This window comes from Oncorhynchus masou, chromosome 6 (assembly GCF_036934945.1).
Source record: "Oncorhynchus masou masou isolate Uvic2021 chromosome 6, UVic_Omas_1.1, whole genome shotgun sequence".
Classification (NCBI taxonomy): domain Eukaryota; kingdom Metazoa; phylum Chordata; class Actinopteri; order Salmoniformes; family Salmonidae; genus Oncorhynchus; species Oncorhynchus masou.
The window spans coordinates 3,330,548-3,357,849 of NC_088217.1; the positions used below are offsets into that span (position 1 = coordinate 3,330,548).

Consider the following 27,302-nt stretch of genomic DNA (forward strand, 5'->3'; position numbering starts at 1 on the left):
GTGTGTGTGTGTGTGTGTGTGTGTGTGTGTAAATATAAACTCAGAAAAAAAATAAACGTTTGTTTTTCGGGACCCTGTCTTTCAAAGATAATTTGTAAAAATCCAAATAACTTCACAGATCTTCATTGTAAAGGGTTAAAAACACTGTTTCTCATGCTTGTTCAATGAACCATAAACAATTAATGAACATGCACCTGTGGAACGGTCATTAAGACAATAACAGCTTACAGATGGTAGGCAATTAACGTCACAGTTATGAAAACTTAGGACACTAAAGAGGCCTTTCTACTGACTCTGAAAAACACCAAAAGAAAGATGCCCAGGGTCCCTGCTCCTCTGCGTGAACGTGCCTTAGGCATGCTGCAAGGAGGCATGAGGACTGCAGAAGGCATGAGGACTGCAGATGTGGCCAGGGCAATAAATTGCGATGTCCATACTGTGAGACGCCTAAGACAGCGCTACAGGGAGATGGGACGGACAGCTGATTGTCCTCGCAGTGGCAGACCACGTGTAACAACACCTGCACAGGATCGGTACATCCAAACATCACACCTGCGGGACAGGTACAGGATGGCAACAACAACAGCCCAAGTTACACCAGGAATGCTCAATCCCTCCATCAGTGCTCAGACTGTCCGCAATAGGCTGAGAGAGGCTTGTAGGCCTGTAGTAAGGCAGGTCCTCACCAGACATCACTGGCAACAACGTCATCTATGGGCTCAAACCCACCGTCGCTGGACCAGACAGGACTGGCAAAAAGTGCTCTTCTATGACGAGTCAAGGTTTTGTCCCACCAGGGGTGATGGTAGGAGGCCTGTACTCTGGAGCGGGATCGATTTGAGGTGGAGGGTACGTCATGGTCTGGGGCGGTGTGTCACAGCATCATCGGACTGAGCTTGTTGTCATTGCAGTGAATCTCAACACTGTGCGTTACAGGAAAGACGTCCTCCTCCCTCATGTGGTACCCTTTCTGCATTCTCATCCTGACATGACAATGCCACCAGCCATACTGCTCCTTCTGTGCGTGATTTCCTGTAAGTCAGGAATGTCAGTGTTCTGCCATGGCCAGCAAAGACCCCGGATCTCAATCCCATGGAGCATGTCTAGGACCTGTTGGATCGGAGGGTGAGGCCTTGGGCCATTCCCCCCAGAAATGTCCAGGAACTTGCAGGTGCCTTGGTGGAAGAGTGGGGTAACATCTCACAGCAAGAACTGGCAAATCTGGTGAGTAATTAATGCAGCTGGTGGCCACACCAGATACGGACTGTTACTCTTGATTTTGACCCCCCCCCTCCTTTGTTCAGGGACACATTATTCCATTTAGGTTAGTCACATGTCTGTGGAACCTGTTCAGTTTATGTCTCAGTTGTTGAATCTTATGTTCATACGAATATTTACACATGTTCAGTTTGCTGAAAATAAAATGCAGTTGACAGTGAGGACATTTTTTTTTTTACTACGGTTCAAAAATTTGGGGTCACTTAGAAATTCTTGTTTTTGAAAGAAATGCACATTTTTGTCCATTAAAATAACATCAAATTGATCAGAAATACAGTGTAGACATTGTTAATGTTGTAAATGACTGTTGTAGCTGGACAATCTACATAGTCGTACAGAGGCCCATTATCAGCAACTGTCACTCCTGTGTTCCAATGCCACGTTGTGTTAGCTAATCCAAGTTTATCATTTTAAAAGGGCAATTGATCATTAGAAAACCCTTTTGCAACTATGTTAGCACAGCTGAAAACTGTTCTGATTAAAGAAGCAATAAAACTGGCCACGGGTTCAAGGGTTTTTCCTTATTTTGACTATTTTCTACATTGTAGAATAATGGGGAAGACAAACTATTCAATAACACATATGGAATCATGTAGTAAAAGAATTGTTAAACAAATATATTTCATATTTGAGATTCTTCAAATTAGCCACCCTTTGCCTTGATGACAGCTTTGCACACTATTGGCATCCATATTCTGAGGTCTTGGCTGATTTCTTTAGATTTTCCCATGATATCAAGCAAAGAGGTACTGAGATTGAAGGTAGGCCTTGAAATACATCCACAGGTACACTTCCAATTGACTCAGGCTAATTGACATAGTTTATCAGAAGATTTTAAAGCCATGATAAGTCTACACAAAACACAGCCCTTATTTTAAGTGTTTCTAAAATCCCCTATGGGAAACACTGTGCTGCTTATATCGTCTCAGTGGCCTTGTGCTTAGAGAGTGTCCACCTGTAGATTGGCAGGTTGGGAGTTATTTTTGAAATTTGAAATTGGAACCATTTCCCTGTTTGACCGCTAAGTTTTATGGGTATTGTGACTCATACTGTGGTTCTCTATAGTTCCAAAATAAATAAATGTATGAGCCATTCCGCCTCACACAAGCCAAGGCTACTTAGGTGTCAACTGTCAGGCGCCACCCGCTGGTACAAGGCGCTAGTGACTGCAGCGATATCTCTCGACCCATTTCCTCCACCTCACTTTCAGCGCTGTTGGGAGTCGTGAAAGACGATGTTATAAAACGCTCTTATAGAGGGAGATCGCAGCCTCGTGGACCAATCAGATTCTATTTCCTACACTGGTACTCTAAATGCTGTGTGAAGATAAGTGTGTGTTTATACTGTATGCATTTTACAATGCTCCCTTATTAACAAAACAAACTGGGATAAAAGAAAATACAGAACCATTTATTAGTGAGATCCGAGAGGCCCGTTTATTCACATTAAAATACTTGCGCTCACTGAAAGCCATTGTCTGTTAGCATTAGTGGTTCCTCAGTACTTCTATTAAAAAGGCATCAATAGTGGTTCCTCAGTAGTTATTGTATTAAGGCTTCAATACAAAAAACGATCAAACATTGCAAATGTAAAAACACTGAGTTCCCCAAAGCAATATGATGCAGTATATTATGTTATATCATCCTTATTCGAGTTCTTTAACATCTAACCAGCCCATTGAAAGATATTACAAATGTATAGTATTCCATGTCAGTAATATCTATATTTAGTAAAATAATGGTTGTAATATAATGAATATCATCATCAATGGTGATGGCTGGGTATTTCAACATATGTACAAAACTTCACTTTTTAGATGAATGGAATATGAGAATAGCCCTTTATACAAAATTATCTTGTTAAAATAAGTATTTTCAAAATATGGAAACCCATCACAGGTGTGTACCAACCAATATTAATCTAACTGAAATATTCCCTCAGAGGACAGACAGTTCCAACGGAATTCTGATGGGTTCCAACTGTTCCAACGGAATTCTGATGGGTTCCAACGGAATTCTGATGGGTTCCAACGGAATTCTGATGGGTTCCAACGGAATTCTGATGGGTTCCAACGGAATTCTGATGGGTTCCAACGGAATTCTGATGGGTTCCAACGGAATGGTGGTGTTTGAAGCAGATCAGAATATGACAGGTTACTGAGTGAGTGAGCCACTACTGTAGATATCAGAAGTTATTAGCCTACTCTACAGTCACAGTTCGATATTTAACCTAAAAACAGTCCATCTTTGGTTCTGTTTTTCCTAACCATCATCCCTTAAGGCACACCCTATGATAAAAGCTGATCAAGAAAAATAAATGTATTCTGTAACATCAAAATACTCAACAAATCAAATATCGGTTTTCAAAATGTAAGACGTAAAAACCTCATAGGTAGTCCAAAGTCTGACAGCAAAATCTGTGTTAGCAAAAACCTCCTCTGCAGTAATGTTGTTCAGCATACATGTAGATATGTTTAACAGTCCAGAGGAAGAATGATCTCTACCCTTAACATATGATGGTTGAGCACACCATACACGTAATGCACTCCAAACAAAACTTCTACTCAAAGCATAAAAACAGCATGAATACAAACAGTTAGGGTCTGGAAGGCTAAACCGTATCAACATCCTAGCCTGGGGACCAGTCTGTTTAGCCAACATTCCACTCCTCCGTGTCATATGCCAAAGACAAGGAGTAGAATGATAGCTAAACAGGCCTGTACCCAGGCTATCAACATCCATTATGATCAGCAAAATGTGTTTCGGACAATACAGTTGGTGTGAACCAAATCAATGACACTGAGGACAGAGACAGTGGCTGGGTGCCAAATGAAATCCAGACAGTGGCAGTGGACCGGTAGGAAACCCCAACTCTGGTTTAGCTAGCCGCTAGAAAGCCCTGGTGTACAAGGACTGTTCATATGGGTTGTGGTGGGCCTACACAGATGAATAATGGTGGTAGAAGGGGTTGTGGTGGGCCTACACAGATGAATAATGGTGGTAGAAGGGGTTGTGGTGGGCCTACACAGATGAATAATGGTGGTAGAAGGGGTTGTGGTGGGCCTACACAGATGAATAATGGTGGTAGAAGGGGTTGTGGTGGGCCTACACAGATGAATAATGGTGGTAGAAGGGGTTGTGGTGGGCCTACACAGATGAATAATGTGGTAGAAGGGGTTGTGGTGGGCCTACACAGATGAATAATGTGGTAGAAGGAGTTGTGGTGGGCCCACACAGATGAATAATGGTGGTAGAAGGGGTTGTGGTGGGCCTACACAGATGAATAATGGTGGTAGAAGGGGTTGTGGTGGGCCCACACAGATGAATAATGGTGGTAGAAGGGGTTGTCGTGGGCCCACACAGATGAATAATGGTGGTAGAAGGGGTTGTGGTGGGCCTACACAGATGAATAATGGTGGTAGAAGGGGTTGTGGTGGGCCTACACAGATGAATAATGGTGGTAGAAGGGGTTGTGGTGGGCCTACACAGATGAATAATGGTGGTAGAAGGGGTTGTGGTGGGCCTACACAGATGAATAATGGTGGTAGAAGGGGTTGTGGTGGGCCTACACAGATGAATAATGGTGGTAGAAGGGGTTGTGGTGGGCCTACACAGATGAATAATGGTGGTAGAAGGGGTTGTGGTGGGCCTACACAGATGAATAATGGTGGTAGAAGGGGTTGTGGTGGGCCTACACAGATGAATAATGGTGGTAGAAGGGGTTGTGGTGGGCCTACACAGATGAATAATGGTGGTAGAAGGGGTTGTGGTGGGCCTACACAGATGAATAATGGTGGTAGAAGGGGTTGTGGTGGGCCTACACAGATGAATAATGGTGGTAGAAGGGGTTGTGGTGGGCCTACACAGATCAATAATGTGGTAGAAGGGGTTGTGGTGGGCCTACACAGATGAATAATGTGGTAGAAGGGGTTGTGGTGGGCCTACACAGATGAATAATGGTGGTAGAAGGGGTTGTCGTGGGCCTACACAGATGAATAATGGTGGTAGAAGGGGTTGTCGTGGGCCTACACAGATGAATAATGGTGGTAGAAGGGGTTGTGGTGGGCCTACACAGATGAATAATGGTGGTAGAAGGAGTTGTGGTGGGCCTACACAGATGAATAATGGTGGTAGAAGGGGTTGTGGTGGGCCTACACAGATGAATAATGTGGTACAGGGGGTTGTGGTGGGCCTACACAGATGAATAATGGTGGTACAGGGGGTTGTGGTGGGCCTACACAGATGAATAATGTGGTACAGGGGGTTGTGGTGGGCCTACACAGATGAATAATGGTGGTAGAAGGGGTTGTGGTGGGCCTACACAGATGAATAATGGTGGTAGAAGGGGTTGTGGTGGGCCTACACAGATGAATGTGGTACAGGGGGTTGTGGTGGGCCTACACAGATGAATAATGGTGGTAGAAGGAGTTGTGGTGGGCCTACACAGATGAATAATGGTGGTAGAAGGGGTTGTGGTGGGCCTACACAGATGAATAATGGTGGTAGAAGGAGTTGTGGTGGGCCTACACAGATGAATAATGGTGGTAGAAGGGGTTGTGGTGGGCCTACACAGATGAATGTGGTACAGGGGGTTGTGGTGGGCCTACACAGATGAATGTGGTACAGGGGGTTGTGGTGGGCCTACACAGATGAATAATGGTGGTAGAAGGGGTTGTGGTGGGCCTACACAGATGAATAATGGTGGTAGAAGGGGTTGTGGTGGGCCTACACAGATGAATAATGTGGTACAGGGGGTTGTGGTGGGCCTACACAGATGAATAATGGTGGTAGAAGGGGTTGTGGTGGGCCCACACAGATGAATGTGGTACAGGGGGTTGTGGTGGGCCTACACAGATGAATAATGGTGGTAGAAGGGGTTGTGGTGGGCCTACACAGATGAATAATGGTGGTAGAAGGGGTTGTGGTGGGCCTACACAGATGAATAATGTGGTACAGGGGGTTGTGGTGGGCCTACACAGATGAATAATGTGGTACAGGGGGTTGTGGTGGGCCTACACAGATGAATAATGGTGGTACAGGGGGTTGTCGTGGGCCTACACAGATGAATAATGTGGTAGAAGGGGTTGTGGTGGGTCTACACAGATGAATAATGGTGGTACAGGGGGTTGTCGTGGGCCTACACAGATGAATAATGTGGTACAGGGGGTTGTCGTGGGCCTACACAGATGAATAATGGTGGTAGAAGGGGTTGTGGTGGGTCTACACAGATGAATAATGGTGGTACAGGGGGTTGTCGTGGGCCTACACAGATGAATAATGTGGTAGAAGGGGTTGTGGTGGGTCTACACAGATGAATAATGGTGGTAGAAGGGGTTGTGGTGGGCCTACACAGATGAATAATGGTGGTAGAAGGGGTTGTGGTGGGCCTACACAGATGAATAATGGTGGTAGAAGGGGTTGTCGTCGGCCTACACAGATGAATAATGTGGTAGAAGGGGTTGTGGTGGGCCTACACAGATGAATAATGGTGGTAGAAGGGGTTGTGGTGGGCCTACACAGATGAATAATGTGGTACAGGGGGTTGTGGTGGGCCTACACAGATGAATAATGGTGGTAGAAGGGGTTGTGGTGGGCCTACACAGATGAATAATGGTGGTAGAAGGGGTTGTGGTGGGCCTACACAGATGAATAATGGTGGTAGAAGGGGTTGTGGTGGGCCTACACAGATGAATAATGTGGTACAGGGGGTTGTGGTTGGCCTACACAGATGAATAATGGTGGTAGAAGGGGTTGTGGTGGGCCTACACAGATGAATAATGGTGGTAGAAGGGGTTGTGGTGGGCCTACACAGATGAATAATGGTGGTAGAAGGAGTTGTGGTGGGCCTACACAGATGAATAATGGTGGTAGAAGGGGTTGTGGTGGGCCTACACAGATGAATAATGGTGGTAAACCATGTCTGTCTCTGTACCAGGGCCCCTACAGTGTGTCTCTGTACCATGTCTGTCTCTGTACCATGTCTGTCTCTGTACCAGGGCCCCTACAGTGTGTCTCTGTACCAGGGCCCCTACAGTGTGTCTCTGTACCATGTCTGTCTCTGTACCAGGGCCCCTACAGTGTGTCTCTACCAGGGCCCCTACAGTGTGTCTCTGTACCAGGGCCCCTACAGTGTGTCTCTGTACCAGGGCCCCTACAGTGTGTCTAAACCATGTCTGTCTCTGTACCAGGGCCCCTACAGTGTGTCTGTTCCCGGGGCCCTTACAGTGTGTTTCAGGGTTCTGACCAACTAGTACTTCTCTTGTTTAAATAAAAATGATCAGTCTGGGAACTGAAATAGCAGTGAGCAGCCTCCCTGAGACCAGGGCCCATATCCATAAAGCTTCATGGAGTAGGACTGCTGACCTAGGATCAGGTCATAAAGAGTCTCAGAGTAGGACTGCTGACCTAGGATCAGGTCATAAAGAGTCTCAGAGTAGGACTGCTGATCTAGGATCAGGTCATAAAGAGTCTCAGAGTAGGACTGCTGACCTAGGATCAGGTCATAAAGTGTCTCAGAGTAGGACTGCTGATCTAGGATCAGGTCATAAAGAGTCTCAGAGTAGGACTGCTGATCTAGGATCAGGTCATAAAGAGTCTCAGAGTAGGACTGCTGATCTAGGATCAGGTCATAAAGAGTCTCAGAGTAGGACTGCTGATCTAGGATCAGGTCATAAAGAGTCTCAGAGTAGGACTGCTGATCTAGGATCAGGTCATAAAGAGTCTCAGAGTAGGACTGCTGATCTAGGATCAGGTCTTAAAGAGTCTCAGAGTAGGACGGCTGATCTCGGATCAGGTCATAAAGAGTCTCAGAGTAGGACTGCTGATCTAGGATCAGGTCATAGTCTCAGAGTAGGACTGCTGACCTAGGATCAGGTCATAGTCTCAGAGTAGGACTGCTGATCTAGGATCAGGTCATAAAGAGTCTCAGAGTAGGACCGCTGATCTAGGATCAGGTCATAAAGAGTCTCAGAGTAGGACTGCTGACCTAGGATCAGGTCATAAAGAGTCTCAGAGTAGGACTGCTGACCTAGGATCAGGTCATAAAGAGTCTCAGAGTAGGACTGCTGACCTAGGATCAGGTCATAAAGAGTCTCAGAGTAGGACTGCTGACCTAGGATCAGGTCATAAAGAGTCTCAGAGTAGGACTGCTGATCTAGGATCAGGTCATAAAGAGTCTCAGAGTAGGACTGCTGATCTAGGATCAGGTCATAAAGAGTCTCAGAGTAGGACTGCTGATCTAGGATCAGGTCATAAAGAGTCTCAGAGTAGGACTGCTGATCTAGGATCAGGTCATAAAGAGTCTCAGAGTAGGACCGCTGATCTCGGATCAGGTCATAAAGAGTCTCAGAGTAGGACGGCTGATCTAGGATCAGGTCATAAAGAGTCTCAGAGTAGGACTGCTGATCTAGGATCAGGTCATAAAGAGTCTCAGAGTAGGACTGCTGACCTAGGATCAGGTCATAAAGAGTCTCAGAGTAGGACGGCTGATCTAGGATCAGGTCATAAAGAGTCTCAGAGTAGGACTGCTGATCTAGGATCAGGTCATAAAGAGTCTCAGAGTAGGACTGCTGATCTAGGATCAGGTCATAAAGAGTCTCAGAGTAGGACCGCTGACCTAGGATCAGGTCATAAAGAGTCTCAGAGTAGGACCGCTGATCTCGGATCAGGTCATAAAGAGTCTCAGAGTAGGACTGCTGACCTAGGATCAGGTCATAAAGAGTCTCAGAGTAGGACTGCTGACCTAGGATCAGGTCATAAAGAGTCTCAGAGTAGGACTGCTGACCTAGGATCAGGTCATAAAGAGTCTCAGAGTAGGACTGCTGATCTAGGATCAGGTCATAAAGAGTCTCAGAGTAGGACTGCTGATCTAGGATCAGGTCATAAAGAGTCTCAGAGTAGGACTGCTGATCTAGGATCAGGTCATAAAGAGTCTCAGAGTAGGACTGCTGATCTAGGATCAGGTCATAAAGAGTCTCAGAGTAGGACCGCTGATCTCGGATCAGGTCATAAAGAGTCTCAGAGTAGGACGGCTGATCTAGGATCAGGTCATAAAGAGTCTCAGAGTAGGACTGCTGATCTAGGATCAGGTCATAAAGAGTCTCAGAGTAGGACTGCTGACCTAGGATCAGGTCATAAAGAGTCTCAGAGTAGGACGGCTGATCTAGGATCAGGTCATAAAGAGTCTCAGAGTAGGACTGCTGATCTAGGATCAGGTCATAAAGAGTCTCAGAGTAGGACTGCTGATCTAGGATCAGGTCATAAAGAGTCTCAGAGTAGGACCGCTGACCTAGGATCAGGTCATAAAGAGTCTCAGAGTAGGACCGCTGATCTCGGTTTTCCCTTTTGTAGAGCATTCTGATTATATACTGTATGGACAGGGGGAGCTGATCCTGGATCTGTAGTCCTACTGCCGAGATGCTTTCTGAATTCTTATCCAGTGATTGAGAGACATTAATCTAGTCAAATCCATAATCAATGGGATGTGGAGGATCAGTTTATTAACAGTTTGCTGTGTAATGAAAGGGTTTGTTCTTCATTATATCCTTCAACCAACATGTGGATCCACGTATGCCTGCTGTTTATCATACAGATAGGACCTTAATGCCCTTTGATTCTTCAGTTGTAATTGAATTGAATAAAGATGAGTCTTGCTCTCCATCACACAAACCCATCAGTGTTGGAAACAATTGTTTTGTTGCTTCTGAATTGAGTTACACTTTCGTCTGCACTGTGATCGTGTTTTTACCCACCAAGAAAACGCACTGCAGATACATTTACACATTTGTGCTTTATTGGCTTACATTCATTCAGTGGTAAAACGGATTCTATCACAGTGTAACACAGAGGGCACTAAAATACAAATATTATGCATGTAATATAACATACCATGAAACAGATGGGACAGCTCAGCAAGGCACTTCTCTGGTGGGTTCTGGAAAAAACATGCTATAGAAAACAGACTAATATCTAGTAGACCAAGTTAAGGAAACAGACTAATATATAGTAGACCAAGTTAAGAAAACAGAGTAATATATAGTAGACCAAGTTAAGAAAACACACTAATATATAATAGACCAAGTTAAGAAAACAGACTAATATATAATAGACCAAGTTAAGAAAACAGTAGAGTAATATATAGTAGACCAAGTTAAGGAAACAGACTAATATCTAGTAGACCAAGTTAAGAAAACAGTAGAGTAATATATAGTAGACCAAGTTAAGGAAACAGACTAATATCTAGTAGACCAAGTTAAGAAAACAGACTAATATATAGTAGACCAAGTTAAGGAAACAGACTAATATATAGTAGACCAAGTTAAGAAAACTTCAAATATTTCCAAAGGAAGTTGCTCAATGGTGCATCAGAGTAAACCTAGCCTTCTTTTCATCCATAAGCAGGAAGCTCAACTGGTTACAGTATTTCTTGAAGAGCTGGTCAGAGAGACAGTCCTTCCTCCTCTATTGAAGAGCTGGTCAGAGAGACAGTCCTTCCTCCTCTATTGAAGAGCTGGTCAGAGAGACAGTCCTTCCTCCTCTATTGAAGAGCTGGTCAGAGAGACAGTCCTTCCTCCTCTATTGAAGAGCTGGTCAGAGAGACAGTCCTTCCTCCTCGATTGAAGAGCTGGTCAGAGAGACAGTCCTTCCTCCTCTATTGAAGAGCTGGTCAGAGAGACAGTCCTTCCACCTCTATTGAAGAGCTGGTCAGAGAGACAGTCCTTCCTCCTCTATTGAAGAGCTGGTCAGAGAGACAGTCCTTCCTCCTCGATTGAAGAGCTGGTCAGAGAGACAGTCCTTCCTCCTCTATTGAAGAGCTGGTCAGAGAGACAGTCCTTCCTCCTCGATTGAAGAGCTGGTCAGAGAGACAGTCCTTCCTCCTCTATTGAAGAGCTGGTCAGAGAGACAGTCCTTCCTCCTCTATTGAAGAGCTGGTCAGAGAGACAGTCCTTCCTCCTCTATTGAAGAGCTGGTCAGAGAGACAGTCCTTCCTCCTCGATTGAAGAGCTGGTCAGAGAGACAGTCCTTCCTCCTCTATTGAAGAGCTGGTCAGAGAGACAGTCCTTCCACCTCTATTGAAGAGCTGGTCAGAGAGACAGTCCTTCCTCCTCTATTGAAGAGCTGGTCAGAGAGACAGTCCTTCCTCCTCGATTGAAGAGCTGGTCAGAGAGACAGTCCTTCCTCCTCTATTGAAGAGCTGGTCAGAGAGACAGTCCTTCCTCCTCGATTGAAGAGCTGGTCAGAGAGACAGTCCTTCCTCCTCTATTGAAGAGCTGGTCAGAGAGACAGTCCTTCCTCCTCTATTGAAGAGCTGGTCAGAGAGACAGTCCTTCCACCTCTATTGAAGAGCTGGTCAGAGAGACAGTCCTTCCTCCTCTATTGAAGGGCTGGTCAGAGAGACAGTCCTTCCTCCTCTATTGAAGAGCTGGTCATAGAGACAGTCCTTCCTCCTCTATTGAAGAGCTGGTCAGAGAGACAGTCCTTCCTCCTCTATTGAAGAGCTGGTCAGAGAGACAGTCCTTCCTCCTCTATTGAAGAGCTGGTCAGAGAGACAGTCCTTCCTCCTCTATTGAAGAGCTGGTCAGAGAGACAGTCCTTCCTCCTCTATTGAAGAGCTGGTCAGAGAGACAGTCCTTCCTCCTCGATTGAAGAGCTGGTCAGAGAGACAGTCCTTCCTCCTCGATTGAAGAGCTGGTCAGAGAGACAGTCCTTCCTCCTCGATTGAAGAGCTGGTCAGAGAGACAGTCCTTCCTCCTCTATTGAAGAGCTGGTCAGAGAGACAGTCCTTCCTCCTCTATTGAAGAGCTGGTCAGAGAGACAGTCCTTCCTCCTCTATTGAAGAGCTGGTCAGAGAGACAGTCCTTCCTCCTCTATTGAAGAGCTGGTCAGAGAGACAGTCCTTCCTCCTCTATTGAAGAGCTGGTCAGAGAGACAGTCCTTCCTCCTCTATTGAAGAGCTGGTCAGAGAGACAGTCCTTCCTCCTCTATTGAAGAGCTGGTCAGAGAGACAGTCCTTCCTCCTCGATTGAAGAGCTGGTCAGAGAGACAGTCCTTCCTCCTCGATTGAAGAGCTGGTCAGAGAGACAGTCCTTCCTCCTCGATTGAAGAGCTGGTCAGAGAGACAGTCCTTCCTCCTCTATTGAAGAGCTGGTCAGAGAGACAGTCCTTCCTCCTCTATTGAAGAGCTGGTCAGAGAGAGAGTAAGAATTTGTTCGTAATGTAACAGTATAACTTTAGACCATCCCCTCGCGTGAACCAGGGAGCCTCTGCACACATCAACAACAGTCACCCACGAAGCATCGTTACCCATCGCTCCCAAAAGCCGTGGCCCTTGCAGAGCAAGGGGAACCACTACTTCAAGGTCTCAGAGCAAGTGACGTCACCGATTGAAACGCTATTTCGTGCGCACCACCGCTAACTAGCTAGCTATTTCACACCCGTTACATTAACTCACTTGCCTAGTTAAATAAAGGTAAAATACATTTTAGAAAATCACCACAGCAGCCTAATTACCATGGCCTGGCGATGATGTCTCCTTGAAACCTTCATCTACCACACTCAGCTTCATCCGGTCCAGTCTCCTCCCTTGAATCGTTCAGCTAGTCTATCCGACCTGAATCCGACCCTGCACTCTGCCTCGCAACATGACCGCCCTCCTGAAGCGTCTTAGAGTAACGTCACTTTTTAAAGCTAGCTATTCCGCAGCGTAGGCCGTGGAGTGAGTTTCCCAGATCCATCTGCTATAAAACGCAAGCCTCCTCTAGTAGGGGGAGGACTTTTGAGTTTGGCGTCATTCAAGCTAAGCACGGACTTCCCATCCAACAATTTCCCAGTCATACTTAACAGGGGTCCTGAGCAGAAGCGTCCCCCCCAGTCCCAGTTTATCTGTGACGTTACTGACAGACATGGCGTTGGGTAGGTCATGTTTATTGGCGAGGACCAGCAGAGCTACTTCTCTCAGCTGATCCTCCTGGATCTGTGTGGGGATCATTAACAAACACTTACAGTACTTTAAAAAATACATTTATTTTATTTATTATATTTTATTTGACTAGGCAAGTCAGTTAAGAACAAATTCTTATCTTCAATGACGGCCTAGGAACAGTGGGTTAACTGCCAGTTCAGGGGACAGAACGACAGATTTGTACCTTGTCAGCTCGGGGGTTTGAACTTGCAACCTTCCGGTTACTAGTCCAACGCTCTAATCACTAGGCTGCTCTCATGTTGGTGGCCGATGTGAGTGCAGACGAACGGCTGTGTGTGTGTGTGTGTGTGTGTGTGTGTGTGTGTGTGTGTGTATACAGTAGCTAAGGACAGATGACGCACCATATTATGTTCCTTTGTATCCTCTCAAGGATCGCTTCTGTCCACCACAAAGGCCCTGGATGACCATGTCACATGACCGTTTCTGTCCAATAGGTCGGAGTAGAACAGTAGCCTTACAGATGCAAATCACACAGATCTTTAGTTGGAACACAGACGAGCTTTGAAAGGAGGAAAATGGGAATTTCAGTGTATATCTAATGAATTGAATATTGGTCCCATAGTTAAGGCTGTTAGGGTTATATACTGCATCTCTATGTTCCTGGGGTTAGGACTAGGTGTGTGTGTGTGTGTGTGTGTGTGTGTGTGTGTGTGTGTGTGTGTGTGTGTGTGTGTGTGTGTGTGTGTGTGTGTAAATATAAACTCAGAAAAAAAAATAAACGTTTGTTTTTCGGGACCCTGTCTTTCAAAGATAATTTGTAAAAATCCAAATAACTTCACAGATCTTCATTGTAAAGGGTTTAAACACTGTTTCTCATGCTTGTTCAATGAACCATAAACAATTAACGAACATGCACCTGTGGAAAGGTCATTAAGACAATAACAGCTTACAGATGGTAGGCAATTAACGTCACAGTTATGAAAACTTAGGACACTAAAGAGGCCTTTCTACTGACTCTGAAAAACACCAAAAGAAAGATGCCCAGGGTCCCTGCTCCTCTGCGTGAACGTGCCTTAGACATGCTGCAAGGAGGCCTGCAGATGTGGCCAGGGCAATAAATTGCGATGTCCATACTGTGAGACGCCTAAGACAGCGCTACAGGGAGATGGGACGGACAGCTGATTGTCCTCGCAGTGGCAGACCACGTGTAACAACACCTGCACAGGATCGGTACATCCAAACATCACACCTGCGGGACAAGTACAGGATGGCAACAACAACAGCCCAAGTTACACCAGGAATGCTCAATCCCTCCATCAGTGCTCAGACTGTCCGCAATAGGCTGAGAGAGGCTTGTAGGCCTGTTGTAAGGCAGGTCCTCACCAGACATCACTGGCAACAACGTCATCTATGGGCTCAAACCCACCGTCGCTGGACCAGACAGGACTGGCAAAAAGTGCTCTTCTATGACGAGTCAAGGTTTTGTCCCACCAGGGGTGATGGTAGGAGGCCTGTACTCTGGAGCGGGATCGATTTGAGGTGGAGGGTACGTCATGGTCTGGGGCGGTGTGTCACAGCATCATCGGACTGAGCTTGTTGTCATTGCAGTGAATCTCAACGCTGTGCGTTACAGGGAAGACATTCTCCTCCCTCATGTGGTACCCTTCCTGCAGGCTCATCCTGACATGACCCTCCAGCATGACAATGCCACCAGCCATACTGCTCATTCTGTGCATTATTTCCTGCAAGACAGGAATGTCAGTGTTCTGCCATGGCCAGCGAAGACCCCGGATCTCAATCCCGTTGAGCACACCTGGGACCTGTTGGATCGGAGGGTGAGGTCTAGGGTCATTCCCCCAAGAAATGTCCAGGAACTTGCAGGTGCCTTGGTGGAAGAGTGGGGTAACATCTCACAGCAAGAATTGGCAAATCTGGTGAGTAATTAATGCAGCTGGTGGCCACACCAGATACGGACTGTTACTCTTGATTTTGACCCCCCCCCTCCTTTGTTCAGGGACACATTATTCCATTTAGGTTAGTCACATGTCTGTGGAACCTGTTCAGTTTATGTCTCAGTTGTTGAATCTTATGTTCATACGAATATTTACACATGTTCAGTTTGCTGAAAATAAAATGCAGTTGACAGTGAGGACATTTTTTTTTTTACTACGGTTCAAAAATTTGGGGTCACTTAGAAATTCTTGTTTTTGAAAGAAATGCACATTTTTGTCCATTAAAATAACATCAAATTGATCAGAAATACAGTGTAGACATTGTTAATGTTGTAAATGACTGTTGTAGCTGGACAATCTACATAGTCGTACAGAGGCCCATTATCAGCAACTGTCACTCCTGTGTTCCAATGCCACGTTGTGTTAGCTAATCCAAGTTTATCATTTTAAAAGGGTAATTGATCATTAGAAAACCCTTTTGCAACTATGTTAGCACAGCTGAAAACTGTTCTGATTAAAGAAGCAATAAAACTGGCCACGGGTTCAAGGGTTTTTCCTTATTTTGACTATTTTCTACATTGTAGAATAATGGGGAAGACAAACTATTCAATAACACATATGGAATCATGTAGTAAAAGAATTGTTAATGAAATATATTTCATATTTGAGATTCTTCAAATTAGCCACCCTTTGCCTTGATGACAGCTTTGCACACTATTGGCATCCATATTCTGAGGTCTTGGCTGATTTCTTTAGATTTTCCCATGATATCAAGCAAAGAGGTACTGAGATTGAAGGTAGGCCTTGAAATACATCCACAGGTACACTTCCAATTGACTCAGGCTAATTGACATAGTTTATCAGAAGATTTTAAAGCCATGATAAGTCTACACAAAACACAGCCCTTATTTTAAGTGTTTCTAAAATCCCCTATGGGAAACACTGTGCTGCTTATATCGTCTCAGTGGCCTTGTGCTTAGAGAGTGTCCACCTGTAGATTGGCAGGTTGGGAGTTATTTTTGAAATTTGAAATTGGAACCATTTCCCTGTTTGACCGCTAAGTTTTATGGGTATTGTGACTCATACTGTGGTTCTCTATAGTTCCAAAATAAATAAATATGTATTTATTTTAGCCTTTTCAAAAAAAAACAAAATGAGCAAAAAGTCAACATCTTCAGCAGCCAATCTCGCTCTTCCTCCAAGGGGTAAACAGGCTGCGGCACGCCCCGATGTTTCTGCCCCGCGTGCACTGTGCTGCTCATATCCTCTCGAGTAGAAGCTAAATAGGTGACCAACTCAGTGGCCTTGTGCTTAGAGAGTGTCCACCTTTAGATTTGCAGGTTGGGAGTTCCATCCCCATACAGAAGACTGTAAACAGGATCAATGTGTCTCAGCTTGGCACTTGACATTGAGATAGATTGGAGGGTAAGGCCCTGCGATAGACGAGCATCCTGTCCTAGGGGTGTACCTGTACATCGAGCTGCCTCACGCTACACACGAACAGGAGAGCGGCTTCCATGAGCCATTCCGCCGCACACAAGCCAAGGCTACTTAGGTGTCAACTGTCAGGCGCCACCCGCTGGTACAAGGCGCTAGTGACTGCAGCGATATCTCTCGACCCATTTCCTCCACCTCACTTTCAGCGCTGTTGGGAGTCGTGAAAGACGATGTTATAAAACGCTCTTATAGAGGGAGATCGCAGCCTCGTGGACCAATCAGATTCTATTTCCTACACTGGTACTCTAAATGCTGTGTGAAGATAAGTGTGTGTTTATACTGTATGCATTTTACAATGCTCCCTTATTAACAAAACAAACTGGGATAAAAAGAAAATACAGAACCATTTATTAGTGAGATCCGAGAGGCCCGTTTATTCACATTAAAATACTTGCGCTCACTGAAAGCCATTGTCTGTTAGCATTAGTGGTTCCTCAGTACTTCTATTAAAAAGGCATCAATAGTGGTTCCTCAGTAGTTATTGTATTAAGGCTTCAATACAAAAAACGATCAAACATTGCAAATGTAAAAACACTGAGTTCCTCAAAGCAATATGATGCAGTATATTATGTTATCATCCTTATTCGAGTTCTTTAACATCTAACCAGCCCACTGAAAGATATTACAAATGTATAGTATTCCATGTCAGTAATATCTATATTTAGTAAAATAATGGTTGTAATATAATGAATATCATCATCAATGGTGATGGCTGGGTATTTCAACATATGTACAAAACTTCACTTTTTAGATTAAATGGAATATGAGAATAGCCCTTTATACAAAATTATCTTGTTAAAATAAGTATTTTCAAAATATGGAAACCCATCACAGGTGTGTACCAACCAATATTAATCTAACTGAAATATTCCCTCAGAGGACAGACAGTTCCAACGGAATTCTGATGGGTTCCAACGGAATTCTGATGGGTTCCAACGGAATTCTGATGGGTTCCAACAGTTCCAACGGAATTCTGATGGGTTCCAACAGAATTCTGACGGGTTCCAACGGAATTCTGATGGGTTCCAACGGAATTCTGATGGGTTCCAACGGAATGGTGGTGTTTGAAGCAGATCAGAATATGACAGGTTACTGAGTGAGTGAGCCACTACTGTAGATATCAGAAGTTATTAGCCTACTCCACAGTCACAGTTCGATATTTAACCTAAAAACAGTCCATCTTTGGTTCTGTTTTTCCTAACCATCATCCCTTAAGGCACACCCTATGATAAAAGCTGATCAAGAAAAATAAATGTATTCTGTAACATCAAAATACTCAAAAAATCAAATATCGGTTTTCAAAATGTAAGACGTAAAAACCTCATAGGTAGTCCAAAGTCTGACAGCAAAATCTGTGTTAGCAAAAACCTCCTCTGCAGTAATGTTGTTCAGCATACATGTAGATATGTTTAACAGTCCAGAGGAAGAATGATCTCTACCCTTAACATATGATGGTTGAGCACACCATACACGTAATGCACTCCAAACAAAACTTCTACTCAAAGCATAAAAACAGCATGAATACAAACAGTTAGGGTCTGGAAGGCTAAACCGTATCAACATCCTAGCCTGGGGACCAGTCTGTTTAGCCAACATTCCACTCCTCCGTGTCATATGCCAAAGACAAGGAGTAGAATGATAGCTAAACAGGCCTGTACCCAGGCTATCAACATCCATTATGATCAGCAAAATGTGTTTCGGACAATACAGTTGGTGTGAACCAAATCAATGACACTGAGGACAGAGACAGTGGCTGGGTGCCAAATGAAATCCAGACAGTGGCAGTGGACCGGTAGGAAACCCCAACTCTGGTTTAGCTAGCCGCTAGAAAGCCCTGGTGTACAAGGACTGTTCATATGGGTTGTGGTGGGCCTACACAGATGAATAATGGTGGTAGAAGGGGTTGTGGTGGGCCTACACAGATGAATAATGGTGGTAGAAGGGGTTGTGGTGGGCCTACACAGATGAATAATGGTGGTAGAAGGGGTTGTGGTGGGCCTACACAGATGAATAATGGTGGTAGAAGGGGTTGTGGTGGGCCTACACAGATGAATAATGGTGGTAGAATGGGTTGTGGTGGGCCTACACAGATGAATAATGGTGGTAGAAGGGGTTGTGGTGGGCCTACACAGATGAATAATGGTGGTAGAAGGGGTTGTGGTGGGCCTACACAGATGAATAATGGTGGTAGAAGGGGTTGTTGTGGGCCTACACAGATGAATAATGGTGGTAGAAGGGGTTGTGGTGGGCCTACACAGATGAATAATGGTGGTAGAAGGGGTTGTGGTGGGCCTACACAGATGAATAATGTGGTACAGGGGGTTGTGGTGGGCCTACACAGATGAATAATGTGGTACAGGGGGTTGTGGTGGGCCTACACAGATGAATAATGGTGGTAGAAGGGGTTGTGGTGGGCCTACACAGATGAATAATGTGGTACAGGGGGTTGTGGTGGGCCTACACAGATGAATAATGGTGGTAGAAGGGGTTGTGGTGGGCCTACACAGATGAATAATGGTGGTAGAAGGGGTTGTGGTGGGCCTACACAGATGAATAATGTGGTACAGGGGGTTGTGGTGGGCCTACACAGATGAATAATGGTGGTAGAAGGGGTTGTGGTGGGCCTACACAGATGAATAATGTGGTACAGGGGGTTGTGGTGGGCCTACACAGATGAATAATGGTGGTAGAAGGGGTTGTCGTGGGCCTACACAGATGAATAATGTGGTACAGGGGGTTGTGGTGGGCCTACACAGATGAATAATGTGGTAGAAGGGGTTGTGGTGGGCCTACACAGATGAATAATGGTGGTAGAAGGGGTTGTGGTGGGCCTACACAGATGAATAATGTGGTACAGGGGGTTGTGGTGGGCCTACACAGATGAATAATGGTGGTAGAAGGGGTTGTCGTGGGCCTACACAGATGAATAATGTGGTACAGGGGGTTGTGGTGGGCCTACACAGATGAATAATGGTGGTAGAAGGGGTTGTCGTGGGCCTACACAGATGAATAATGTGGTACAGGGGGTTGTGGTGGGCCTACACAGATGAATAATGTGGTAGAAGGGGTTGTGGTGGGCCTACACAGATGAATAATGTGGTACAGGGGTTGTGGTGGGCCTACACAGATGAATAATGTGGTACAGGGGGTTGTGGTGGGCCTACACAGATGAATAATGGTGGTAGAAGGGGTTGTGGTGGGCCTACACAGATGAATAATGGTGGTAGAAGGGGTTGTGGTGGGCCTACACAGATGAATAATGTGGTACAGGGGGTTGTGGTGGGCCTACACAGATGAATAATGGTGGTAGAAGGGGTTGTGGTGGGCCTACACAGATGAATAATGGTGGTAGAAGGGGTTGTGGTGGGCCTACACAGATGAATAATGTGGTACAGGGGGTTGTGGTGGGCCTACACAGATGAATAATGGTGGTAGAAGGGGTTGTGGTGGGCCTACACAGATGAATAATGTGGTACAGGGGGTTGTGGTGGGCCTACACAGATGAATAATGGTGGTAGAAGGGGTTGTGGTGGGCCTACACAGATGAATAATGGTGGTAGAAGGGGTTGTGGTGGGCCTACACAGATGAATAATGTGGTACAGGGGGTTGTGGTGGGCCTACACAGATGAATAATGGTGGTAGAAGGGGTTGTCGTGGGCCTACACAGATGAATAATGTGGTACAGGGGGTTGTGGTGGGCCTACACAGATGAATAATGGTGGTAGAAGGGGTTGTCGTGGGCCTACACAGATGAATAATGGTGGTAGAAGGGGTTGTGGTGGGCCTACACAGATGAATAATGTGGTACAGGGGGTTGTGGTGGGCCTACACAGATGAATAATGGTGGTAGAAGGGGTTGTTGTGGGTCTACACAGATGAATAATGTGGTAAAACCTCACAAAAATCAGGTCCAAATCAATATGACAAGGCAATGTGTCAGCCAGTTAGTTTTCGTCAGTTACCCGGTTGCCCATTTTAACATGTAGAATGAATGCATCCCAAATGGCACCCTACTCCCTATGCAGAATACACATTTGGAGCAGAAGTAGTACTGCGATATGAGGACGAGGGTTTAGTGAAGGTCTTTTTCCTTACCTTCTTCTAGTAATCAGTACAAATTATATACAAGTTCCTTCCTATTGGTCTAAAATAGCAACAGCACTCTGCTATTCTATTCCCACACACACACACACACACACAGAGATCAACCTCCAACAAGGGTGCTATTCATTAAGGCACAACGTAACAAAACGTTTTGAAACACAAACCATTTGTTATTGCACTAGCTTTAGGTTCCTTGTTTTGATCTGTTTTGTGCCTCATGAAGATCCACCCCGATGTCTCCTCCTCAACCACTATGAATGGACAAGACCGATTTAAGTGCCTTTGGTTTGTGTCAAGAACTGCAACGCTGCTGGGTTTTTCCACACGTGTATCAAGAATGGTTCACCACCCAAAGGACATCCAGCCAACTTGACAACTGTGGGGAAGCATTGGAGCCAACATAGACCAGCATCCCTGTGGAACGCTTTACACCTTGTAGAGTCCACGCCCCGACGAATTGAGGCTGTTCTGAGGGCAGAAGGGGGTGCAACTCAATATTAGGACGGTGTTCCTAATGTTTTGTCCAATAAGTGTATAGTGACGCTATACAATACAGCTCTTCATGTCTTCAACATTTATACAACAGCACAGCAACCTTTCATAACGTACGACTATTGTTGACAATTAAACTGTATATCACAATCTGTCTATAGTTTATTGTAACTGCAGTGTTAAGTTATCAGCGCAGCATAGAATCCAAACAAGGCTGTTTTTTTTTTTTTAAAGTGTAGACTAAAGGGTTGGTTTTCCGGACACAGATTAAACTGTTTTAGAAAATCTGCCAACCTTTATGGACATGTGTCACAGACACATGATTCACTACAGCACAGACATTATATCTCTGAGGAATAAACCACGAATTGGCTTGTCTTCTTATTTCTGACTGGTTGCATAATCAATAATCAGTGGATTGTTTGGGGACAATGCCAGCATTGCACATGAAGGTGGAGAGAGGTTGGAGGTGGCTCAGTCACACAGATATTAAAGGGTGAAGTGCACTTAAAAAAAAAAAAAATACAAAAGTCTTAAAAATCCACAGTTCAATGATGAGACTGGAGCAGTCCTTCCTTGGGCCTCGCTTCCTCCTCCCCCAGGGGTTATAGGTCAATGATTAGTGGTCAGGGGTCAGAAGTCAGGGTCAGAGGTCAGGGTGTGGAGGGCTTGTGCAGGATTCCCTGTAGATCATCAGGTAAAGACAGGATGACAGAGTCGATGTGGGCTTGTAGTTTAGTCAACGTCCCCGGCCTCAGAGGAAGCTGCTCTCTCTCTGCCTGAGTCTAGAACATACAGGAAGAGTAGGTCAACAAAGCACGTTCAAGTTATTTAAACTATTTTGTGTTAACTATCATAAATCAAGTTCATTTAGCTGAACATACAAGTGGCCGACAAGTATGTGGACACCCCTTCAAATTAGTGGATTCGGCTATTTCAGCTGACAGGTGTATAAAAATCGAGTACACAGCCATGTAACCTCCATAGACAAACATTGGCAGTAGAATGGCCTTACTGAAGAGCTCAGTGACTTTCAACATTTCACCATCACAGTTTGCTACCTTTCCATCAAGTCAGTTCGTTAAATTTCTGCCCTGCAAGAGCTGCCCCCCCGGTCAACTGTAAGTGCTGTTATTGTGAAGTGGAAACGTATAGGAGCAACAAAGGCTCAGCAACGAAGTGGCAGGCCACACAAGCTCACAGAACTGGACCGCCGAGTGCTGAAGTCTGTCCTCCGTTGCAACACTCACTACCGAGTTCCAAACTGCCTCTGGAAGCAACAGCAGCACAAGAACTGTTCGTCGGGATCTTCATGAAATTGGTTTCCATGGCCGAGCAGCCGCACACAAGCTTAAGATCACCAAGCGTCGGCTGGAGTGGTGTAAAGCTCGCCGCCATTGGACTCCGGCGCAGTGGAAACACGTTCTCTGGAGTGATGAATCACACTTCCCATCTGACGGACAAATCTGGGTTTGGCGGATGCCAGAACGCTACCTGCCCCAATGCATAGTGACAACTGTAAAGTTGTAAACTCTTCTTCCCAGAAGAGTGGAGGCTGTTATAGCAGCAATGTTCCTACATCTAGAGCAGGGGTGTCAAACTCAAATACCCAGTGGGCCAAATTGTAAAACCTGAACAAAGTCACGGGCCAACAAATTAACCTTTTAATGTGGACCCAAACAAGTTTTGCTTTAACATTGAATATGGAACAAGCATCGCTTATTACCATACAATATATAATTTAATAGTGGAGACATGCAAAATCGAATTTCAAATGAAAAAACACATCAATGGCATTCATTTATTAAATAAATAAAATTTAAATAAAAATTGTATGCCTCTTGTCTATTTGCAGCCTTCTGATTTAAATACCAAAATAAACTTTTTCCACTGGCTAATAATTTTACAAATAAAATGATAATAAATCAATCAACCATTCAAGCCCATGCCTTGTAGCAAGAAAAAGTGCATAAAGAAAACGTTAATAATTGCACACTGGTCTAATCTGATGTGCCCAAGCCAGATACCTGGCATCTCTTCTTGGATGCTAGTTCATCAATGTCTGGGCTCAAGCTCTGAGCTGAAGAAATCCTCAGTATCGAGCGAAGATGTTCATCAGTCAGACGTCTCCTGTGAGTTGTTTTGGTCATCTTCATCGAGGAGAAAAGTTGCTCGCATAGATAAGTGCTGCCGAACATGGAGAGCATCTGAGCAGCTTGGGTGCGGAGCTGAGGCATTGTGTCAGGGATGAACCGTGGAAACAATGCGGCGCCCACAGCATCATACTTTGACTTCAGCGTGTCGTTGCACTGGAGTTCAATCAGCTCCATTTGGATGTTGGTTGGTGCATTTTCCACATCAACTGCGAAGGGATTACTAAGCAGTTCAAACTTGCATTTCTGGGCATCGAAGTCGGCAAATCGCCGGCTAAACTCAGCGGCGAGAACACTGAGTTTTTCAGCAAACTGTGCGCATGGGAACACGGCGGTAGAGATCTGCGCTTTTATGGATTGGCAGCAGGGAAAATGGCAAGGGTTTCCTTGCAGCATCTGATTCTCCCACAGGCACAGTTTAGTTTTGAAGGCCCTCACTGCAGCGTACATGTCTGTGATGATGCGCCCCCGCCCCTGAAGCTGCAGGTTCAGCGCATCGAGATGGCTCGAGATGTCACAGAGAAAGGCCAGCTCACACAGGAACTTTTGCTCCCGGAGCTCTGCTGTATCCTTCCCTTTGGTTTCCAGGAATTGACATATTTCCTCACGCAGCTCGAAACATCTGTTCAGTACTTTTCCTCTGCTTAGCCATCTCACCTCTGTGTGATACGGCACGTCTGCGTATTCCGAACCACACTCCTCCAGAAAAGATTTAAACTGGCGGTGATTTAGACCTTTGGCTCTTATAAAGTTAACTACCTGTGTTACTGTGGTCATAACATGTTCCATCTTTAGGGCTTTGGCACACAGTGCTTCCTGATGTATGATGCAGTGGTAAACAGTTAGCTCACCTGCACAGTTCTCTTCCCGCATCTTCTCCCAAACCATGCCCACAAGTCCACTCTTTTTACCGCACATCGCTGGCGCACCATCTGTCGTTAATCCAACGAGTTTATCCCACGGCAGCTTTATTTCAGTTACACATTTGGAAACCTCCTCAAAGATTTCCTTTCCTGTGGTTGTGCCATGCATTGATTTGAATCCTAATAGCTCCTCCGTAACACACAGATTTGAGTCCACTCCACGGATGAAGACTGACAGCTGAGCAGTATCAGATGCGTCGCAGCTCTCATCCACAGCGAGGGAGAACACAACAAAATCTTTTCCCTTTTCCATCAGCTGGTCATACAGATTGGTGGCAAGATCACATGTGCGATCAGCTACTGTGTTCCTGCTCAGGCTCACGTTTGAAAATGCTTGTTTTTTCTCTGGGCATACGAGGTCACAAACCTTCATCATGCACTTTTTCATGAACTCTCCCTCATTAAAGGGCCGGGCTGATTTTGCAATCTCTGCTGCCACTATATAACTAGCCTTTAGAGCAGCCTCGCTTTGTGATGTGGCTTTTTTAAACATATTCTGTTGTGAAACCAAGCTTCTTTTCATCTCCTCTACTTTCTGGCTCCTTTGAGTCATGTCCAGGTCCTTGTATTTGTCATGGTGTTTCGTTTCATAGTGTCGTCTAATGTTGTACTCCTTACTTACAGCCACGTTGACTCCACAAACAAGACAAACAGGTTTGTCTTTTACATATGTAAACAGATATTCTGCCTCCCACTTGTCCAGAAAGCTCCTGTTTTCTGCCTTTCTTTTCGCCATTTTTGGAAAGGGTTAGCTCGCTGACAGTTGTAGCGTCTATGTTGCTATGACTACTGTCACAGAGGAGAGAGCGTTTCTGGGTCCTGTCCTGATTGGCGCGCGAAAACAGCAGAGCATTATGGGATTCGTAGTATTAGTGGTGAATGCGCTGTATAATACCGGCGGGCCAGCTCTAGTAGTAATTTGGTATTGTCTCGCGGGCCAAATATAATTACCCCGCGGGCCAAATTTGGCCCACGGGCCAGAGTTTGACACCCATGATCTAGAGGAAAGCCTTCCCAGAAGAGTGGAGGCTGTTATAGCAGCAATGTTCCTACATCTAGAGGAAAGCCTTCCCAGAAGAGTGGAGGATGTTATAGCAGCAAAGGGGGGGACAAACTCCATATTAATATCCATGATTACGGAATGAGATGTTTGACGAGAAGTTGTCCACATACTTTTGGCCATGTACAGGAACCCTACTGTTATGTGTTCTATCACTAATGAGTAGAACGCCGCGTCAATCTGGAGAACGCCGCGTCAATCTGGAGAACGCCGCGTCAATCTGTTACCATGAAACAACCTCATACTGACCAGTTTGTCTTTGAGTTTGAGAACGAGGTCCACAGTCTCCACCTCAGTGTGTTGCTGGACACGCACCTGCAGATCCTACATGAAGAATAGAAATAGAGAGGGGTGAATAGGCTTCGAGCATGATCTGACTGAACAACGGATTGGCAAACATACTGCAAATTGAGAAATCATGTGACTAAACTGAATAAAAAGAAACTACACTATGAAACAAAGATAAATGATATAAAGAATTGTAGTAAAAATCTTTGGAGCACCTTAAAATAAATTTTGAGCAAAAAGGCTAAATCAGCTCCATCCCTCATTGAATCAGACCCACTGATATTGCCAACTACTTTAATGATTTTTTTATTGGCAAGATTAGCAAACTTGACATGACCGCAATAAACGCTGACACTACACATCCAAGTATATCTGACCAGATTATGAAAGACAAGAATTGTCATTTTGAATTCCGTAAAGTCCGTGTGGAAGAGGTGAAAAAAATTGTCGTCGTCCCATCAACAATGACAAACCACCGGGGTCTGACAACTTGGATGGAAAATGACTGAGGATAATAGTGCTACTACTATTTGCCATATTGTCAATTTCATCCTACCAGAGAGTGTGTTCCCTCAGGCCTGGAGGGAAGGTAGTCATTCCGCTACCTAAGAATAGTAAAGCCCCCTTTACTGGCTCAAATAGCTGACCAAATAGGCCTGTTAACGACACTTGGTAAACCTTTGGAAAACACAGAGGGTGTTCTAGAATGGAACCCTCTCAAAATAAAGGGTTACCAGTCTAACAGAACACAGAGGGTGTTCTAGAATGGAAGCCTCTCAAAATAAAGGGTTACCAGTCTAACAGAACACAGAGGGTGTTCTAGAATGGAAGCCTCTCAAAATAAAGGGTTACCTGTCTAACAGAACATAGAGGGTGTTCTAGAATGGAAGCCTCTCAAAATAAAGGGTTACCTGTCTAACAGAACACAGAGGGTGTTCTAGAATGGAAGCCTCTCAAAATAAAGGGTTACCTGTCTAACAGAACATGGAAGCCTCTCCAACAAAATCCAGGTAGAATCAGGAAATTCCCCAGGGAAACTGTCTAGGCCCCTTACTTGTTTAAATCTTTACTAACGACATGCCACTGGCTTTGAGTAAAGCCAGTGTGTCCATGTGTGCTGATGACTCAACACTTTACGCGTCAGCGACTGAAATGACAGCAACAAAGAGTTGCAGTTAGTTTCAGGGTAGACACACAGTACTACATTGAGCCATGACTACATGGAACTCTATTCCACATCAGGTAACTCATATTAGCAGTAAAATTAGATTAAAAAACAGATAAATAAAACCTATAGAAAAGCAGGGACTGTGAAGCAACACAAACACAGGCACAGACACACCCACAATACACATGGATTGCGTTGTAGATGTAGTAGAGGCCTGAGGGCACACACAATATATGTTGTGAAATCTGTTATGAACGTATTGTAAATGTTTTTAAAACGTGTAACTGCCTTAATTTAGCCGGACCCCAGGAAGAGTAGCTGCTGCCTTGGCAGGAACTAATGGGGATCCATAATAAACCCCAGGAAGAGTAGCTGCTGCCTTGGCAGGAACTATTGAGGATCCATAATAAACCGCAGGAAGAGTAGCTGCTGTCTTGGCAGAAACTAATGGGGATCCAAAACAAATA

At 45.0% G+C, this 27,302-nt stretch overlaps 1 protein-coding gene and 1 long non-coding RNA gene across 2 annotated transcripts in view; one reads left to right on the plus strand and one right to left on the minus strand.

Annotated features, from left to right (window-relative positions):
- The first annotated feature begins 8,953 nt into the window (after positions 1–8,953).
- On the plus strand, positions 8,954–9,964 carry LOC135540977 (uncharacterized). Its single transcript, XR_010455888.1, has 2 exons — positions 8,954–9,070; positions 9,281–9,964. It is a non-coding gene; the product is annotated as an uncharacterized LOC135540977 (long non-coding RNA).
- Positions 9,965–16,977: 7,013 nt separating this feature from the next.
- dennd6aa (DENN/MADD domain containing 6Aa) overlaps positions 16,978–27,302 on the minus strand; it is a 58,752-nt gene continuing 48,427 nt past the window's right edge. The window contains exons 17-18 of the mRNA XM_064967394.1: positions 25,629–25,703; positions 16,978–22,028 (exon numbers count right to left, since the gene is read on the minus strand). Coding sequence (XP_064823466.1) covers positions 21,897–22,028; positions 25,629–25,703 — 207 coding nt within the window. The 3' untranslated portion in view covers positions 16,978–21,896. The remainder of the gene's footprint in view (positions 22,029–25,628; positions 25,704–27,302) is intronic.